Raw genomic sequence first — 21,013 nt, 5'->3', positions numbered from 1 at the left:
ATTGTTTGGCACATGTCACTATAATCTTAAATTGTTGTGTAGCCATACCTGAATGATGTTTATATGTTTTGGGAGGATGAAACTTGATAAATGAACTAAAAATAAATACATTTATGGCACTACATGTTGAAGGACAATTACTAATACTCGTGTCTATTTCTGACCATATCAGTTGTTGGCAAAGTGCAGTGAGTGATCACTTGTTATGCAGCGGCAGTAAGCAATTTTATCCATTCTATAAAGTAATAATTGACTTTCTGAATTAAGAGAATCAGCCACAGCTATTGCATTTGGCAGTAGTTTCTTGTGCATGTAAAAGGGATATTGACTTTCCAAATAATGAGAAGTTTGTATCATTACACTTGTGGAAAATTTCCTTTGTTGATTAAAAGGTATTAATTTTGCTGAATTGTGAACTTGACTAGTTTTCAATATTTTCACAATTTTTTAATACTTGATTATTCTTTTTGATAAACAGAAGTGTTTGTAGGAATTCTGTGGAATTATCTTTTTTGCTGTCCCTCCCCAGTTTAATTTCTTCGTGTGCCCCCGGTATTACCAGATGCAAGTTATTCCTGGTATTTCAGATGTGATAAACATGTCATATATAATGTGAATAAACATGATTGTTTTTTTTTCTTTGCTAGATGTTTGTCAGGACTTTATTTGATTATGCTCCTAACGAGGATAAAGCTATTCCATGTAAAGAAGCCGGGCTTTCTTTCAAGAAGGGAGATATCCTTCAGATCGTCAGCCAAGATGATGCAACCTGGTGGCAAGCCAAACGCGAGTGTGATGCCAATCTGAGAGCAGGACTAATCCCTTCAAAGCAGTTCCAAGAGAGGTAACCACTAAGAATACAGCTTTAAGACTGCCACAAGAATACAACAATCTTCAAGAGCATATTTTGGTGCAAAAATACACATGGAAGGAGATCTTAGAAACCTTTGTTTTCTGATTATATTAATATGAAAACAGAATGTTTGTGTATAGTATAAATAGTTAGTAAGCTCAATGCCAAAATAGTTTGGATTTCCTCATATCTGGTTGAAGCAGTTGACAGTAAATGATACCATCAGTGGCATTCCAGTTTGGAAAAAGACACATGGAAAACAGTTTGATGTACAACACCAAACTGAGATTTAACAGTTTTTTGGCTCCACCAACTAAAATTTGAAAGCTTAAGGATTTGTTTTGTCTACATTAAAATCTAATGCATTGTTTTGCTTTGTGGTATTTTACAAGAATAAAATGCTGCTGTAATATTTGTTCTTAAAGGTTTTTTGTACTCTCATCGGCCCTTGGTCCAATATTGACAGTTTTTATAATTGGCTTCTTACAGGAGATTTGCACTTAGAAGACCTGTGGCCTTTGTTCAGCCACAAAAGAATTCCAATAGACGATCATGTAAGTCAATAAACTATGTGATGATTATTAAATATTTGCTCCAGTGCATCAGTGAATAAACCGCAAATATTTCAATCCAGTAATTTACTCCAGTTTATTTCTCTCCTTAGTTTCCCCTACCATCTCTGAACCATGCCAGCCTGGAGGATATGGCATCCAGACTAGAAATTCTCTACTCATGCCATTGCATGATTTGGCAGAAGTAGCCCTGATTCAAGCAGAGTGAAATGCTTAATGACAGTCTGTGGCAGTGCTGAGAATGGTGAAACTCTCCAACTGAGTCAAAACTATTTTAAGCGGTGTCAGCTGTGGCTCAGTCGGTCGCACCCTCGCCTTTGAGTCCGAAGATAGTGGGTTCAAGTCCCACTCCAGGATTTGAGAGTGCAAAAATCTAGACTGACACTCCAGTGCAGTACCGAGAGTGTGCTGCACTGCCAGAGGTGCCGTCTTTCAGATGAAACATTAAACCGAGACACTGTCTGCCCTCTTGGGTGAATGTAAAAAAATCCCATGGCACTGTTTCGAAGAAGAGCAGAGGAGTTTTCCCCAGTGTCCTGGCCAATATTTATCCCTCACCCAACATCACGAAAGCAGATTATCTGGTCATTATCACATTGCTGTTTGTGGGACGTTGCTAAGCCCAAATTGGCTGCTGCGTTTCCAACATTACAACAGTGACGACCCTTCAAAAAGTACTACGTTGGCTGTAAAGTGGTTTGGGACGTCCAGTGGTCATGAAAGGCACTATATAAATGCAAGTCTTTCTTTATACTAGACAACATGGAGACTCCGATTCATGACTATCAAGTTTGGAGTTATATACCAAGCCAACCTGAGCTTTTAGGTTGTTCCTACAATTGCAGTTCTAAAAACTATTTTAAGTGTACTCTTATTGTAATTTCACACTGATCTCTGGTGTATTCCAAATTTCCTTGTGTTAATTATTCTGCCAGGTAGATTTCCACAGAGCTTGACCAGCAGCAATTTGCCAGTTTTCAAGCACTTAGGAATTTCAGTCTTAACACCTACAGGAGCAGAATGGATTTCTGAACCACCGGTTAGAACATTCTTATGTGACTTGAAAAATTGGTCAACTTGATACCAACATGATGTGCTCCCTGTAAGGGCCCGAATTTACCGCCCAAAAATGCAAGTTTGGTCAAAAAACATGTACATACCACCGAGATACCGCTCGGTAGAAGATTCATCATTGACATACTGTCAAGTGGTATGCACACCGCCATGCAGAACCCCCTGCATACCACCCAAAAAGTACAAGTTTCATGACATACCACTGGAACTGCATACCGTCCTGGAAAAGGTGATTTTACTCAATCTTAAGTGGGCGGTAGTGCTCGGTGCCACCCACATATATTACTAAATATATTCAAAAGGGAGTTAGATGAAGTCCTTACTACTCGGGGGATCAAGGGGTATGGCGTGAAAGCAGGAAGCGGGTACTGAAGTTTCATGTTCAGCCATGAACTCATTGAATGGCGGTGCAGGCTAGAAGGGCTGAATGGCCTGCTCCTGCACCTATTTTCTATGTTTCTATGTGCCGCCATTTTGAAATCGGAAACAGTCAGCAAAAGCAGCACCTCAGTATTTCTGAGGTGCACAGTGACTTTACAGTGCAAATGGTATTTTTATTGGTACTGAGCACATTATTAAGGTAGAAGGCATTTGAGTTGATATTTTTTTCATTGAAAAATCATTTGAGTTTATCTCAGGATATTTGAGGAGATTCTGGAGATTTAAAAAGAATGGGCCCTGTACTATCTCAGCCTGTATTGCTGACTACTTGTCTAATGCAGGATCTAGATGGGAGAAGGTTTATTGAGCAGAGTTATCAGGGTAATGGAGGAGGTCGCAGACTGATGAGGAGGTGGAGAAGAATTTTCAAGGAGAAGCACTCGTACGTGGACCTGACCGGTCGAAGTGCGTTCAAAGGCTGCGCTTCCGAAAAGAGGTGATCAATGAGATTTGCCAGCTCGTTAAGGCAGACCTGCAGCCCAGCACCACCAACATTACTGCACTCTCTGTCACGATGAAAGTGACTGCAGCACTTTTCTTTTATGCATGCAGCTCATTTCAGGCATCAGCTGGGGACATATGCTGTATTTCTCAGGACGCTACTCATCGCTGCATTCGACAGGTAACCGAAGCACTGTATGCACGCTGGATGGAATTTATAAACTTCCCAATGACCAGGGAGGCACAGAGTGAGAAGGCTTTGGGATTTGCACACATTGCCGGCTTCCCCAAGGTGCAGGGTGCTGTTGACTGTGCCCATATTGCCATGCGAGCACCATTACAGGAGGCGGAGGTGTACCGCAACCGTAAGGGATTCCACTCCCTTAACGTGCAGCTCGTCTGCCCCATACGCAGAGCATAATGGCAGTGAATGCCTACTTTCCAGGGAGCATCCGTGATGCGCACATCTTGCGTGAGAATGCTATGTCTGACCTTTGAAGTCTGAGCCATAAGTTAAATGCTGGATGCTGGGGGACAAAGGGTACGCCCTCACCACCTGGCTCTTGACCCCCCCTGCGGAACCCTCAGAAATAAGCCGAGCAACGATATAATAAGAGCCATATAGCCACATATTATATTATCGAAAAGACAATTGGAGTGCTGAAGCAGCGCTTTCGAGGCTTGGACCACTTGGGAGGCAGGCTGCAATACTACCCTGAGCAGGTTGTTCAGTTCGCAGTGGTGTGCTGCATGTTGCATAAATCAGCAATCATGCGGGGACAGGAATTGCCACAGGGCACTGCGGGACCACCTGAGAAAAACACTGCGTTGATCTTCTTGTCATTGCCTGAAAGCACACATACATTGCCGTAACCTTGAGATAAATAACAGCATCCGTGTGACACTGAACTAACATTTGCATGGTACATGGCACATGGGGGGTGCATAAATAAAATCATTACTTACTCTTGCTACCCTCACCAGGTCATTCCACCTCTTACACCACCTTTCCCCGGTGTGTACCATTGTACTTGTGGAGGACACAGCCTCTCCGATCTATTCTGTTGTTCTCTTTTGCGGGGGGCTTTCCACAACCAACCTTCGTTAAGTCGGAGTATCTCTCCATGATATTCTCCAGCAGGGCAGGTAGCTCCATCTCGTCGAAGGTAGGCGCCCTCAACCTCCCGTCCTTCTCAATGTTCCTGCACTTTGACTTTTTCAGCATTTCCATTATATTTATATTTATTATGATTTTTGATAAAAATATGTATTATTTAATTATTATTAATATTTTTTGACTCTGGGATCTCTGATTAAACCAACTGACCCTCGAATACCTTGCTGCTTCTTCTCACGCTCTCTCCCTCGACTTCAACTCTCTGCGCATGCGCAGGTGACCCCTGACCACCGAAATCGCGGGGAAAAAGCATCTGAGGGGGGGAAAAAAGCAAAAATCAAAATTTGTGGATGAGCGTCCATCGACTAAAATATTGCATACCGCCCGCTGCACACCATGCGCATACCGGCGAAAGAAATTCCACCAACCGAGTGCTCTTCGGTCTCGGCGGTATTCCAGCAGTTTTAAACAACGCTCCGCTAGAATACCGCTGAGAAATGGGCGGACCTTACGTCCTGATGAATTTTGGGTCCTAAGTGTTTGGTTTAAGCAGCTGGACTGCCATGTTCTCAAATATGCATTTTCCATGAATGAATTAAAAACAGCTCTTTTTACCTTTGGCTGCACTAGACATTTTTAGCCATTATTATAGCACTGGGCATGACTTGTAAACTGAGATTGTAAGGTTCTCTACAAGCTTGGATAGGCTTAAGTTATTTTTTTTTCATTTTGATTCAACTTTTGATTTGTGGAATTGAGACCACATGAACAGGAGGAAGTTTTTAACTGCATCCAAATGTTGTTCATTTGAACAAGATGTAACCTACTTTAACTGGCAAGTTTTGTCTCTCAACTGGGGTACCACATTCAATTGTATTTGAACTTGAACAGAGACAAAAGAAAGAATGCATTGTGAATGGTACCAATTTTGAAAAGGCTGAAAGTTTAAAAATAATCTAAAGCAGGTATTTGCACGCAATTTTACATCTTGCAGTAATGAACTTTGTCTGTAGTGGCAACTTCTTGCAGACATTTCTCTTGATCAGTTTACCTAATTTACTTGAGTGCTTTAAACATACAAATAATTTAAAAATTTGTACTTTTTGTTGCAACTTGTGTAAATCAAGCATATAAAGTTCAGACTGCAAATTAAGGGACTAAAGTACTGGAATTGCACACATCTAATTACAGCAGTTTAGGGCAAGGTGGTGTTTACAAGAACAACTACAGTAATTCATAAAATATAGATGGTGTATTATTTTTCTCTCGATCTGTTTAAGATCTAGAGCATGATAAGAAAACACTGGTGCAAAGACAATGGGGTAGAGTTTTCTACTTTGGGCACAAAAGTGAAACAGTGCCCAAAATGTGCTTGGAATTGTGCTGGTTAGGTTCAAGTTCCGGATAAAATGTATTTGCATTAAAAAAAATCTTCCTTGAACCAGCACAATTGGGCAACGTAATAGAATATAATTTTTTTTCCCCTTTCAATTAAAAATTATTCCTTGATGTATTTAAGAGTGGTAACCTGGTGCGATTTTTATTAATACAACTGAAAATGGTCTATCTCCAAAAATTAGCCTTTCTGATGAGGGTGTCCAGTCCTTCACCTATGAGTAACCTGATTTTAAAATCACTGAAAATAACTTTAAAAAAAAATTACACTAAACCATTTAATAGTTTCGTTGGTGTAAAACTAGTCAGATTTTTAGCAAATTCAATATTGAGCGTAAGAAAATGAGCGCAATTTGAAGAGCCTTCCTTAACCATTGCAATCAGCAATGATGACTTGGGTGTGTGGCCAGTTTTGTGGGCGGGGCCTGATCCAGGCAAATTAAATCTTAAACCAATGTAAAAGTTCGCAGAAAACACAAACGTTAAGTGGTTTGGGGCATAACACACTTGCATTTAAAATTCCCTGATCTTTTTATGCTGGGTCGACCGATTTTTGCCCGGATTGCACTGATATTACTAGCGCGAATGAATGGAAACTTTATCTCAATATTCCAGACGGGAAACTAAAGATAGTTATCTTAAGATTAACCTTTTTATTTTGTAGCAAAAACATTTATTATTTTGTGTAATAAAACTAAGGCCTTGAGGTTTTAAAATGATATCAAGTTGAAAATAACTTGGCTGGTTCAGTAAAATATATGAAGATAAAAGTGGATTGCATTCCAAAATGTATTTAAATCTCCAAGTTTATGATTTGATTTATTGCAGAAGTTGAATATAAATTATCACAACTTGTTCTTAAAAACTTTTTATGGGAATTTAGATTCTGCTTTAAAAAGAAATGATTCAGCAATCTAGATTTCAGCTGAGGCAAAATGTAGCCCTCAAATATTTTGCACAGCTCAATGAAGAGCCATTTCCCATTGCAAGGTGTGTACCAAAATGAAAACAGAATTACAGTGCTTGAGTCTATCATTTGTACCTTGTTGATGCTTATAAAAAGGCAAACCTCTTTTTTGTTTTCTCCCCCCCCGTTTTTGTTGGCTGCTCTAAGATGAGGAAACTATTGAGAGTGGTAGGTTAACTTTTGCTGGCTCTTTTTAAAAAAAAAAAAATGCAATAATTTTAATCAGTTTACTTCTAGCTATTTTAATTTTGTACTTTTTCAATTCTTTTCTGCTTCTCAGAGGAAATTGAAGGTATTTGTACTTGCATTTGACGACAGAAATCATGTAATAATTTAAAAAGTACTAATACAATGTTAAACTGGTTTAGCAATTGTTAATTTTCAGATGTTTTGAAGGTGTAGAGCACATTGATTAAAGAGAATGCACGTGAAATGTATGATTCGATGTTTTTGTGTGCTCTAAATACCATTTTATACATTTATAGTTCAATGCATTTGACTTTTTTGCCTTTATTTACTAACATTTTAACAGTTTCCAGCGAATTCCATTCTTCGTGAGATGCTGTTACATTGGTGTCCACTGGACTTCTGCTGAAGAAAACATGCTGAAATGGAAAGTTTAAAGGACACAATAATATGTAAATTGTCACTTTCTGAATTTTGCAACCTATGGCACATAATGTCACTCACTGCTCTACCTATAAGAAAAAGAACCTCGAGGTTTGTGGCGTGGATCTCATTTCTTTAATATTCCTTTAAGATAGTCTGCATTAGCACATCAGATCAAATTTACTAGAGTATTGTTAGAAAGGGTAAAAGAATAAAAAAAACAAGGGATATTCCAACATTGAATAATGGATATAAAATAGGCAGTACAGATTTTTTTAAGCTTGTCAGCTGTCCCTTGCCATGATACCAAATGAGACAGTAGGTCTCATCAAAAGTAAATTTGAGCACCCAGGGCCAAAAGATTTGTTATATACTCAGCAGAGTTGGAATGACCTGAGGTTGAGCAAGAAGTAGGTGGTGATGTATCAGTGCAGGTTACTGAAAAAGAAGATAAACAATTAAGTAGATTGTACTGGATTCCATGTGCTCCTTAATTTTCTGAATGAGGTCCAGTCATGTATTTACTGTGCCTATACGTACTGATGTTTGGATGGCTGGCTGGCTGGTTATCCTGAAATTTTACTTGGATATACACTTGGGAGAAAACTAGTGATCTTTTCCATCTTGTTGATATAATAGCATGAAAGAAAGAAGATCCTTTTATATAAAAAAAAAGGACAGCAATATCAATGATATGGAGTACTTAAACTTTTTGTGCATTAATATGCAATTAAATGCTCCTTAAATCAGTTTTATGTTTGCATGTCCACAAAGTTTAATGACAGATCAGTACTTGCTAGTACGTGTGTTACTGTGCATCTATAGGATTAACGTGTCAATGCAACCAGTGCATAGTTGTTAAATATCTTGCTGATTTTGTATTGTTTTGGAGCAATACCATCGAAACGCAGACGTTTATAACAGAGAAAGATTACCAGCAGAATCTCAAACTAATCGCACTGCCACGCTTTCTCTCCATAACCCTGTGTCTTTCCCTGCTTCAAATGTTTATTCACTTTTTCCTTCACAGGTGCAATGATTTCTGCCTCAACCACTTGCTGTGATCCATGCTCCAGCAACCTTCTGCATAAAGAAGTTTTTTTTTAACCTGTCTCCTCGCTCTTTTTAATCACCATTTTAAATCAATCGCTCATCACTGACTGCCCAACCAGAGGAAATAGTTTCTTCCTATTTATCCTCAAAACCCTTTATTATTTTTAAGTAAGATCTATTAAATCTCCTTAGAATTTTTCCTCAAGTAGAAATAGTACCAGTATGTCAAGTTCCTCCTCATAATTGTAGTTTGTCACCCCAGTGAATCTACGCTATATGTTGTTTGTGGCTTTAATGCACTTTCTATAATTGGGAAATCCAAACTACACAAAGTATTATAACTGTGGCCTAACTATTGCCATGTACAGATTTATTGTATCCTCTTAGCTCTAATAACCTATGCTCCTATTTAGAAAATGCAAAATGTTGCTGGTCTTTTCATGACTTTATCCACCTGCACTCGGACTTTCGGGGGTTTTTGTATTCTCTCGTCTCTCTCTTCATCCATGACCCTTCAGCATCTTTCCATGCAGTGTACATTCTTGTTTTTCCTCCTAAAAGGCATTCACACACATTTCTCAAAATTAAACCATTTGTCTGCTCTTTTCAGTAACTTGTCATTGCCTTCCTTGCTGTTTGCCAACGCCCCTTTTATTTTGTCAGCAAAATTCTATATCAAACTACATGTACAAAGCATCTAGAACCTGGAACAAAAGTGAACCTAGCACTGACTAAAGGGTTACAGCACTTCCAACCCTTCTCCAATCCAAACAGCCTTTTATCCTAACTATGTTGTGGCTGTCAACCAGCTTTCTATCCATGATGCTACATTCCCTCTTAATAATCCTTTTGTGAACCATCTTGCCAACTACCTTCAGAAAATCCATATACCTTACAATTACTGCATTTCCTTACTTCCAGTTGGTTGGTTACTTCAACAAAAAAAAACTGTTAAAAGCAATTTGTATCTGACAAATTTAACATTCATGTTGGCTGTTTTTGATACGCATTTCTGGATGCTTACTAATTTTTTTTCAAATTGTGGATTCTAAGAATTTCTCCCCAGCTAGTGTTAGAATCCCAATTGCAATTACTTTGCTTAGCAGTGAAGGATAGTCACAAATCTCCTTTGCAAATCAAACTGTAACATAACAATTTCAGTCCTCCCTATTACAAATGTGTTGATTGTAGACTTCTGGAACTACACATCAGTTGCATTATAACAATATTGGCCTGGATTTTTTTGGTTAGCAGCGATTGAATGCCATCGCCATGCATTATACTTGCAGCTGGCCACAGACTTTTAGTGGACTTTTGTGTGGCACCTTGCAGTTATTAGAAATCCATTTCAGTGCAGCGCCCTCTACAGGGGATCTGGGACCTGTGAGCAGGACAGCAACAGCATGCCTCTTCAACCAATCAGATTGACGATTTCTTACTGAGACACAAGGATGGATTTTCGGTTTTGATGTTTTTAGGGCGATAATGGCAGCGGGTGGTACAGTTTGCGCCTCTGTGTAAGTTTTGGCAGCTGTGCCCTGCGTGAGGGGGCGCAGTGCTAAGGGAGGTGTTACACCTCTCTTAGGGCGTTAGGATGGGAAACTCCAAGTTTAAGAGCCGGGCTGGGAGTGCTCTGAGAGATTCCTGGATGGGTGGTGGGGGGGAGGGAACCTAAAAAAAAAAAAGCCACAAAAACATTTCCAAAACCTTTTCCCACGCCACCACAACACAAATTGCAAAAAAAAAAGAAAAAAACAATCACACTTACCTCAGGAGTCCATTACCTACCTCTCCGCTGTCGGCATCGTTGGACCGCCTTGTTTTCCCAGGCGGTGAGTGAGAGGTGCCCTTTGGGGCGTATGGGTCGGGTAATAGTCCAAACTCGTGCCGGTGTCGCAACCAGGGGCATTGCATACCGGGTACAGCTCTTCTGGGTGGTGCTGCTCAGTGCCGCCACTAAACCGGACCCGAGGATCGCTGTGGGGCGCTGGAGGCTTACTGCCGCCATTGCTGCCGCTCCGGGGCCAACAACGGAGCGGAGAGGAACCGAAAATCTGCCCCACAGAGTCCAAACCAAGAAGTGTAAGTTTAAAATATTTAATTCAATGTAGAATCATGTACAGAAAGTGAAACTAAGGGAAGAAAATAAAGAAGGGATTAAGAGAGTGAGATAGAGACAGAAAGAAAAAGTAAAAAAATTTATATTTTTTTAAATCTCCCCAAAATAATTCAAAGCTGAAGGAATGAGACTCTACACTTATAAAAGTAAATTTTCAGTGCCAGAAAATTTGTTTGGTAGTAATTAAGACTTTTTTCACGGCATTAAAAATTCACTACAGCAACTTAATGCCCTCCATGCATTTCGTACTGGTGCAGTGAAGCTTGTGGAGGAGCAGGGCAAATCAGACAAAAGTTTCCTGATTCCTGCGTTTAACTGGGTATGTACGAACGCTGGACGTTGCTGTCTGATTTACTCCATAATAACAATGAGCGCTGATAGCCTCACTTATTATTACCACAAAATCCAGCCCAATGTTTTTCGTTCTGCGCTAGGAGTTCTATTACTTAAGTAAGTTGTATCATTGGTATGAGCAAGTAGGAAAGCAATCTGAAACCTGACTGGTCGCCCACTCAGCAGTGGAAGATGCATCAAGTTGACTTGTAGATAGAAGTAGTACACAGGATTAGAGAATTTTATTTCCTTCCATTTTGATTTCTAAAATTGAACTGTGAAATCAATGGGATAATGTAATAGGGGCCACAGGTCAACATCTAGTTGGTAAGTGTTGCCATGTATATAATCAGCAACCCATTCTTTAATTTATGAAACATTTTAATGGGTTTGGTGGATCCCATGAGAGGAGAACTAAGTTATTACAGATAACACATGAAACCCACTGAAATGCTTAATAAATCAGAAAAGCAGACTAGTACATTAGTATACTAGCACAATTAAACATTCTACTTGATGCTCAACCTTAGGAATATGTAACTGTTCATAGGCTGCAATACTTATCTGGTAACACTTCTTAAAATGATTCTAAATTAGTCTGCATGAAGAGTATTGTTGAAGTGATTTTTAATTCAGGTTGTGAGCAACAACATTTATATGACTGGCACATTTTGTTTTGCATGTTGAATGATTCTGTTCCTTTCAAAAGATCACAAAATTGTTTAAGTGAGACTAAACAATTCTTGACCAAAGTACATTGATGAAGTGTCAGTTCCTGAATTGAATTTAAAACAAATTTTGGGGCCAGGAATCTGTAAAGTACTCTCTGTCCCTCCCATCTTTGCTTCCTGCTGCTGTATGCAAGATGTATGGGCTACACATACTGAGCTACAACACTTTAAGTACTGACTGATCTTTGTAGTTTTCATAATACGTTTCCTGTTACATGATTTCTGAAAACAAAACATATCTTTCATAACTAGTTGATGTGCTGTGGCATGGAGACGAGGCTAAATATTGTCTTTTGGTGAAATGACGATTGAGGGTAGAGTGTGCAGATGTTCATCAGTCCCCATTGACAAATGATGCATTTTGTCCATACTTTTACATTTCGAATGATAAATTTCTATATGTCTGCATTTATAATGGAAACTGCTAGTGTATACTTATCACATTGTAAGGAACTGCCCCCCCCCCCCCCCCCCAACCCTGGGTGGTGTTGCAGCACAATGAAGTTAATGCAGGACACTTTTGCATGGGTAGTTTCCATTATAAATGTGGATATCAGAACTTGTAATGGAAAAAGTTGACCAAGTTTTCAGATGTAGAAGATATATATTCAACACTAGAAATTTAAAGAAAGCGGAATTACAACACAAAACCTCCAGAAACTAGAATGGCCTGGTAACTGCAATGGTAATAGTTTGCTGCTAATTATTCAGAGAACCTAGAATCAAAACCCAGCTGGCGTTGTGAATAGTTGCAGATGCGACAAAAGACTTGTGTGCATTGTGGGAAGGCAACATTTAAGTGAATAATGGCTAAATGATTTGAATAAAAAGGTCAATAGATCTTTTACACAGTATTGGAATAAACTTTGACTGATATTTTGTGTTGTAATGTTGAAATCTTTCAGAACTCAAAGGGATGTCTTTTTAAATAAGTTTGTTTCATAAACCTAAGTTTGATGCAAAGTGTATTTGAAGTGCTTTGACATGCATCTGTTCTTTTTCCCCTTTTCTTCCTATTTAAAATATTGTTTGCAAATATATTTGCAGAAGCATTGTCCGAAATAGTAGGAAGGAGCATTCCATCCCAAATTGAAAACTGAGAGCTGCAAGGCAGTGTAGTGCTTGGTTAATTGGAGACAGCTTACCTTAATGGCTTGAGTTGTATCTGCATTTGTGGCTGAGCCTCTAACTTGTTCTGCTTCTTTCCCTGGCCTTTGTTCATTGTGCTTATATCCTTTCTCCAGAAGATGCTGAATATGGTGGCCTTGTCAGTGGACTCTATATAGGTGAGCAAATAGACACAGCGCATGCTAATCCTCTGTTTCTTAACTTCCTTTTTTCTTCGTCAATTCCTTTCTCGATAGTGGTGCATTAAAAATCACAGATTTTGTTTTGATGCATGTTGCTGTTTAGTTTGTCTGAGTGTTAATTAATTTGCTTTCTAAGTTGTAGCTAAGTTTCTCAATTTACATTTAAATTAAATTTTTTCTCCAAACAACAGCAGAACATCTGAGTCCAGAAGTCAAAGTACTGACTATGAAAGTTCAGATTCAGGCTTATGATGATTTTTTGCAGCAATGTTTTACAAGCATATGCAATAGTACTGAAAATCTTACTACTTGTGGCTGTTTTACATGCCGCATGATTTTTCCATTGACTTCAAAAAGCCAGACAGAGTGTAAATAGGGCTGCTGATTTGCTACCACTCATTTTGCACTACTGCCCAAGACAAATTTCTACATTATCTCCTACTAGTACATTTTTTTCTTCTCCCAGTTGAGAGTGAAAGAGGATGAGTTAACTGATTCCTTAAAAGCGAAAGTATAATACCATGAACAAAAGCAAAATACAGTGTATGCTGGAATTCTGAAATAAGAACAGAAAATGCTGGCAAACACTCAGCAGGTCAGGCAGTATCTCTCTCCACAGATGCTACCTGACCTGCTGAGTGTCTGCCAGCATTTTCTGTTCTTATTTATAATACCATGGAAGTTGCAAATGTGTTTTTGGTGCTCAAATTCTTTGTTTTGAGATTTGAATATTAACACTTGCTGAAAAAGGGAGGAAGATGATGAAACTCATTGGCATCAGCTTGTCCACACTTGTCCATAAATGTTTTAACAGTATTATCAAAAAATTACAGTCCTAGAAATCTGTCATGGGGGCAGTGATGCACATATTTTTAATGAAAAATAAGCACCTTATAATTGCTATTTATTTCATAAGATGCAGATGCTTTGCCTCACTGATATTGGGTGATCAGTGTTTAGAAGAATACATCATATTAGAACTGGGAAGATTTGAGCCAGAAGAACTAGGTTAGGTTTGTTTGCGGGTACATGTGAGAAATAGTACATCCCAAATCTGTGTGCATAAAATTGGTACATGGTATAGGCATGAACATTTGGGTGTTTGGGGAGGAATGATGCACATATTTCATAAGCATGTTTGTGTTAGCAAATTAGTTTTAAATTGGGTGTAAAACTAATTTTTCTCTGTTACTGCTGAGTAGAAAATTGCATTTTAGGTATTAATGTTATTTTTGATTAGTATTCTTCCCACACTCGGCATTTGGATATATGTTTAACACGCAGTGCTTTCTTGCCATTTGTGAACTTAAAAAACCCATTTAACTAGTTAGTAGAAGGTTGATTACATTCACTTTATACCACTATTAGAAGTACTGTGATCTCAGTCATTTATAAATTCATTCCTCCTTGTAGCAGTAGCCATTCTTTGAGGAGCAGGAAGAACAGAAGATCCATGCATGGAGAATATTTATTCCTTTTGTATAAGCAAAATAATTGTTATCGACATTAATTTGAGAAATATATGAGGGGATAGAAGCTAATCTAGAAGGTAAAGTTAGCAATATGCCAAATAATAGCTTTCTTCTATCTCATTGACTTGATCTTTGCTGCGTTTAACTGAAGGAGCATCACATATTATGTAATATCAGTTTTACAGAACTAGGAGAAAATTACTTTGGTACTGGTTAATGCACCATCACTAGCTGTATTAATTAGGTTACAAACACTGGATTTGTAGGGCTCCCATTTCTCAAAGTGGGGAGTAACCTTCGGCCGCACAACAAAAACTCTATGCCATTGACAGCTTTTCCAAAATTGGTCTCGAATCCCCATGTTTCAGACACCCATTGGTGATCGTTATCTATTCTGTTAACTGCAATAAAATAGAACAAAGAGGTAATTATGTTCTGAAACTGTAGAATGATTTAATGTTTGAACTGCTTCATGTTGCACTGTGCAAACCAGTGTATAATAAATGTATTGACTTCGTGCAGTAGTACTCCATGGGTAGTAAGATGAAGAGAAACATGTTTTTCATTGCTTAGCAATGCTTGTAAAGGGTGTTATATTACTTTCAGTCGCACTAATAATATCACGTTAACACAAAATTAAGTGAGGAAGAAGCTGCCGGTTTGTTCATCATGAAGTTTAGGGGGGAGGAACTTAACACAATCACAATCGCTAAGGAGGTGGTACTCAGTAAGATAATGGGACTAAAGGCGGATAAATCCTTTGGATCTGATGGCTTGCATCCTCGGGTCTTAAGAGAGATAGCGGCAGGTATAGTGGATGCATTGGTTGTAATTTACCAAAATTCCCTGGATTCTGGGGAGGTCCCAGTAGATTGGAAAACTGCAAATGTAACGCCCCTATTTAAAAAAAGAGGCAGACAAAAAGCAGGAAACTATAGACCAGTTAGCCTAACATCTGTGGTTGGGAAAATGTTGGAGTCCATTGTTAAAGAAGCAGTAGCAGAATATTTGGGAAAAACATAATTCAGTCAGGCAGATGCAGCATGGATTTATGAAAGGGAAGTCATGTTTGACAAATTTTCGAGAATTCTTTGAGGATGTAACAAACAGGGTGGATAAAGGGGAACCAGTGGATGTTATGTATTTGGATTTCCAGAAGGCATTTGACAAAGTGCCACATAAAAGGTTACTGCACAAGATAAAAATTCACGGGGTCGTGGGTAAAATATTAGCATGGATAGAGGATTGGCTAACTATAGAAAACAGAGAATCGGGATAAATGGTTCATTCTCAGGTTGGCAATCAGTAACTAGTGGAGTACCGCAGGGATCAGCGCTGGGACCCCAACTATTTACAATCTATATTAATGACTTGGAAGAAGGGATCGAGTGTAACATAGTCAAGTTTGCTGACGATACAAAGATGGGAGGAAAAGCAATGTGTGAGGAGGACACACAAAAATCTGCAAAAGGCTAAGTGAGTGGGCAAAAATTTGGCAGATGGAGTATAATGTTGGAAAGTGTGACGTTATGAATTTTGGCAGAAAAAATCAAAGGGCAAGTTATTATTTAAATGGAGAAAAGTTGCAAAGTGCTGCTGTACAGCGGGACCTGGGCACACAAAAGGATAGTATGCAGGTACAGCAAGTGATCAGGAAGGCCAATGGAATCGTGGTCTTTATTTCAAAGGGAATGGAGTATAAAAGCAGGGAATTCTGGCTACAGCTGTATAGGGTATTGGTGAGGCCACACCTGGAATACTGCATGCAGTTTTAGTTTCCATATTTAAGAAAGGATATACTTGTTTTGGAGGCAGTTCGTAGAAGGTTCACTAGGTTGATTCAGGAGATGAGGGGGTTGACTTATGAGGAAATGTTGAGTAGGTTGGGCCTCTACTCATTGGAATTCAGAAGAATGAGAGCTGATCTTATTGAAATGTGTAAGTTTATGAGGGGGCTTGACAAGATGGATGCAGAGAGGATGTTTCCACTGATAGGGGAGGCTAGAAGTAGGGGGCATAATCTTAAAATAAGGAGCCGCCCATTTAAAACTGAGATGAGGAGGAATTTCTTCTCTGTGGGTTATAAATCTGTGGAATTCGCTGCCTCAGAGAACTGTAGAAGCTGGGACATTGAATAAATTTAAGACAGAGATAGGCAGTTTCTTAACCGATGAGGGGAGCAGGTAGGGAAGTGGACCTGAGTCCATGATCAGATCAGCTCGAGGGGCTGTATGGTCTACTCCTCCTCATTACTTATGTTCTTATGAACTGTACCCAACATAATTAATGCCCGAGAGCAATGACTGTCACAGATAAAATTGTCAAGACAAGGCAGCTTTCTGAAATTTCTCCTTAGATTCCCATCCTGCACTTGAGTCCAACATCATAATCCTGGTCACTACTTTGCACAGATGGTTGCTCAGCTCCCAGTCGTGCATTAGCCATTGTGTTTCATTTAGTATTTGGTCATTTGTGCCTATGAAAGAGGAATAACCGTGAGAAAAGTTCCTTAATACCTTTCTTACTGCTGTACCCTGTGCCTGAGAGCGAGAGGATTAGGACAACAGTATGAAGGAAGTTACAAGAGACGAGACCAATTATGCTTGGTGGGGAAGATGAGCATAGCTCAACACTGGTAGTCCTTTGTTAATAAACCCTCGGCACAGAATAATATGAGTGTTTATAAACCAAGTGGCAAAAGCTAGATTGTTAAAAAATGTGTAGGATTAGTGGGATCAGAATTTGCTACTTTTGTAGATAATAATTTCATGATACTCTTTCATATTCAGACATTTAATGGTGCTAAAATAACACTTAAGTCTTACTCCAAGGTTAAAACTATCATAGCCCACATCATCTAGAATAACAAGTATTCCTGAATAAACATCTATATAAACAGCTTGGGCAGGAGTTTCCGCCAGGTTGCGCTTGATTTTTCTGGGCAGTTCGCCCGAAATCGGCCAAGCCGGTGTAAAAGATTGAGGAATTTCAAACGCAAATTATATACTGCGCGCATCAAATTTCTTCAATCTGTTGCATTAGTTTAAAAATATCGAGCTAGAAGCCGGTCCCACCCCCAACACTGGCCACAGCCCCAAATCGAATTTATCACCATGACAAGGTTCATTAATTGCGGCCCTTCGAGGAGGCTCTTAAAATTAAACTTTTTTTAAGGTATAAGGGGGCCGAAATTGGTGGACATACCGCCCGCAGACTATCGACACACCGCGCAAAATTGATCAAAAAATAGCTACGTGTACCGCCCATATACCACCTGGCGGGAAATCAATCAGCGACACACGGAGCACCCTACAAATGGCCCAAAAGTCCAACATTGGTAGAATACTGCCGACATACCACCGGAGCTGCACACCATCTGAAAAAAGGTGGTTTATGCTGGCAGTATGTAAACTATAATGTTCCTCCCTCCTCTTCCTCCTCCCTCCTCTTCCCCCCCCCCCCCCGCAGTGATTTATTTCTCCCTTAGCGACCTATTTCTCTCTTTTTCCGCCCCCCCCCCGAGAGATCTAGTCCTTTTTCCCCAAACCCACCCAGAAAAACACAAAAATAAGTAAATAAATAACAACATAAGTATTATAAATAAATCAAAAACACTGCACAAAACAATTAAAAAATCTAAACTTACCTGGAGACACATACCTGCAATCCAGCATCGGCAGTCTCTGGCCTCCGGACTGATCTTCTCGGGGCGGAGGGCTGGGTGAGGTCGATGGAAGAACACGCGTGCGCAGAACTCGGGACCCAAAGACACCTGAATCCCAGACAACTTACCCTTCACCGCCAGAGCAGACCGTCCATCGCACTCCGCTGATGCACTCTGCCCCAGTGGCACCAGGTAGTGAAGATTGACCTACCACCGTGTGACCGCCGAGAATTAGGCGGTCCACCAAAGTCGGGCACAAGGACTCAAATGGGTTATAAGCTTTAAAAAAAAAATTATTTAATTTACTTAGCCACTGAACTGCTGTACACCAGTGTAACTAGTAAATGGTTCTGTATAGTTTTTTGGAGTCATTTTCAATTATTTAAAATTGAGTTACTCACAGCTGATGGGCTCGACAGTCTAATTAAAAATGCTTCTTTGTGATTAACCCATTTTCATCTGTATTAATAAAACTGCACAGGTTATCACTTAAATATACCAAAGAATATTTTTAATCCAAATTTTTCCAAAAAATTTATGTTCTAAAATGCTGCCAAATTGTGCTGATTGATGGAAGATTTTATATTCAGCGTTATGCACTTGAGTTTGAGTGGAACCTTGGACAAAAAAATATCACTTCTGAAAACTAACGCAATTTTGAGTGCACCCAAAGCAAAAGCCCTTGACTCCCTATGTTTTCAACTGACATTCTGCTTCTTTGACAGTGCAGTTTCACTGAAATGTCAAGACCACTTGGTTCCAGAACATTTTTTTTATTCAGTAACATCTAATAGCTATGTTTTTATAATCCTAGTCAGATGTTTTTATGTACTCAAGGTATAATTATATCTTGAAATGGATTTCGGCATTTTGCTTTGTACAAACAGCTTTCATGCCATTTTCTGTTATGTATATAATTTACAATAATCACTGACATTTCAAGTGATGGTAAATGAGTGCAGTCGTGTAGTGGTTCTAGTACTGGGCTAGAAGTCCAACGGTCATTAGTTCAAATCGTCTCATAGATAGTGATAAAATTGAAAGCAAAAAATTTAATAATTTAACCCCAGAGAAAGTACCATAAAAATTGCCGGATTATTGTAAAATCCCAATTGGTTAACTATTGGCCTGGATTTTGCAGAAAGCGATGAAGGAACAGCTATCCACAGACCTGTTGCAGACTTTTGAGTGGCAATTTGCCATCATTGGGCGTTTTATCCATTGCAGCGCACTGTAGAGGGGATCTGTGGCATGTGTGAGCAGGGAAAGAACAGCATGTCTTTTCAACCAATCAAATTGAAGAACACGCAGAGTCTAAACCAGGAAATATAAATTAGAATATTTAATTGTAAAATCATGTGCAGAAAGTGAAATGAAGAGATAGAAAGAAAGATGGGATTAAAGGAGAGAGATAAAAGAGACAGGAAGAAAAACTTCTAAAAAAAAAAAAAAAAAATAAAAAAAAATTAATCTCCGACAATAATTAAAATCTGAAGGAATGAAACTCCATGGGCTGGATTTTCGGTTTTGCCGTTTTTGGGGCGGGAACGTTACCGGCTGGGAATAGATTGAACCCTTGTGAAAAATGTTTGCCATTTGGGCCCTGCGTCAGGAGTGCAGCGCGAAGAGACGTGTTGTACTACTTTTACGCCGTAAAAATGGGAACTTTTCCAACTGAAGTGTGGGCCGGGGGTGGGGGGAGACAAAAAAACCTCAAGAAACACAAAAACATTGCTTACGCCACCACAACACAAATCGTTAAAAAAAATAAATGAAAGAAACACTCGCACTTACCTTTTCTGCACTTTACCGACCTCACCGCCGCCGGCATGGCTGGACCGCACTGGTTTACCTGGTGGTCATCGCGAGACGCGTCGGGGCGTATGGGTCGGGTGCAAGTCAACCTATGTCGCAACGAGAGACGTTGCACACCCGGTGTGGCTCTTCCCAGCGGTGCTGTGAAGCGCTGCTGCAAAACCCAAACCGAAGCTCCCAATAGGAGACCCCTCCGCTCCATTTCACGTTGTTCCGGGGCGAGACCCAGAGTGCAAAGGTCCCTAAAATCCAGCCCCACAGCTGTATTTTTTAAAAAATTCATTAAGACTTAAAATGCCATTAAAAGTTCAGTTGCACCTAAATGCACCAGTCCTAACTTTTTCTGGCATGTTTAATGGGTATCTAGTGGGTACTTGCATGTGTTTCAAGGCCAAATCTATCAGCAAGGTACTGCTTTGGTGAAGCTTGTGGAGGACCAAGACAAATTGAACAGCAACTTCAAGATTTCTGCATTTAACTGTGCATGTCCAAACTCCGGAAGTTGCTGTCTAATTTACTCCATAATAATGGTGAGCTCTGTTTGCCTCACCATTATTCTAAATGCACAATCTGGGCGAAATTCATTTATGGAAGGGAACCTGTCGCACCTAAGTGGACAGGCCTGCGCAAAAGTCCACTCCCACACTATGGGCCCAAATTTGGCCAGGAGTTGCCCCGTTTTATTTTGGAGCAACTTGATTTTTTTGGAATATCTTAAAAATTGCAATTCTGCACATTTAATTTGCGCCAGTGTAAGTGAGTTAGTTAGGATTTTTTGAAAGTTTTTTTTTCCAAAAGGGGGCGTTACCAGCCACCTACGCCTGTTTTGGCCATTTAAGCTAGTTTGGACAGCTAATAGTTACTCCAAACTAACTTAGGCCAGCGTATGTGGCCGCACAGAAAAACCTTGCGGAGAGTTAAGAAATCAGCGCAGGTAAGTACATTTAAAGCACCAAGCACTAAACAAAGCACAAAAATAAGCATTCAATAACAAATAAAAAAATACAAGGAAGCTGCGAGGACCTGCACCTAGTACCAAGACTTACA

At 39.5% G+C, this 21,013-nt stretch overlaps 1 protein-coding gene across 9 annotated transcripts in view; it reads left to right on the top strand.

Moving 5' to 3' along the window:
* mpp7a (MAGUK p55 scaffold protein 7a) overlaps positions 1-21,013 on the top strand; it is a 544,364-nt gene that overhangs the window by 446,942 nt on the left and 76,409 nt on the right. For all 9 annotated transcript variants that reach the window (XM_070881484.1, XM_070881483.1, XM_070881489.1 and 6 more), the window contains 2 exons: positions 648-844; positions 1,343-1,407. In XM_070881484.1, coding sequence (XP_070737585.1) covers positions 648-844; positions 1,343-1,407 — 262 coding nt within the window. The remainder of the gene's footprint in view (positions 1-647; positions 845-1,342; positions 1,408-21,013) is intronic.

Source organism: Pristiophorus japonicus, chromosome 5 (assembly GCF_044704955.1).
Source record: "Pristiophorus japonicus isolate sPriJap1 chromosome 5, sPriJap1.hap1, whole genome shotgun sequence".
Lineage (NCBI taxonomy): Eukaryota > Metazoa > Chordata > Chondrichthyes > Pristiophoridae > Pristiophorus > Pristiophorus japonicus.
The sequence above is the reverse complement of the archived record's forward strand: the minus strand, read 5'-3'. Positions and strand labels throughout refer to the sequence as shown.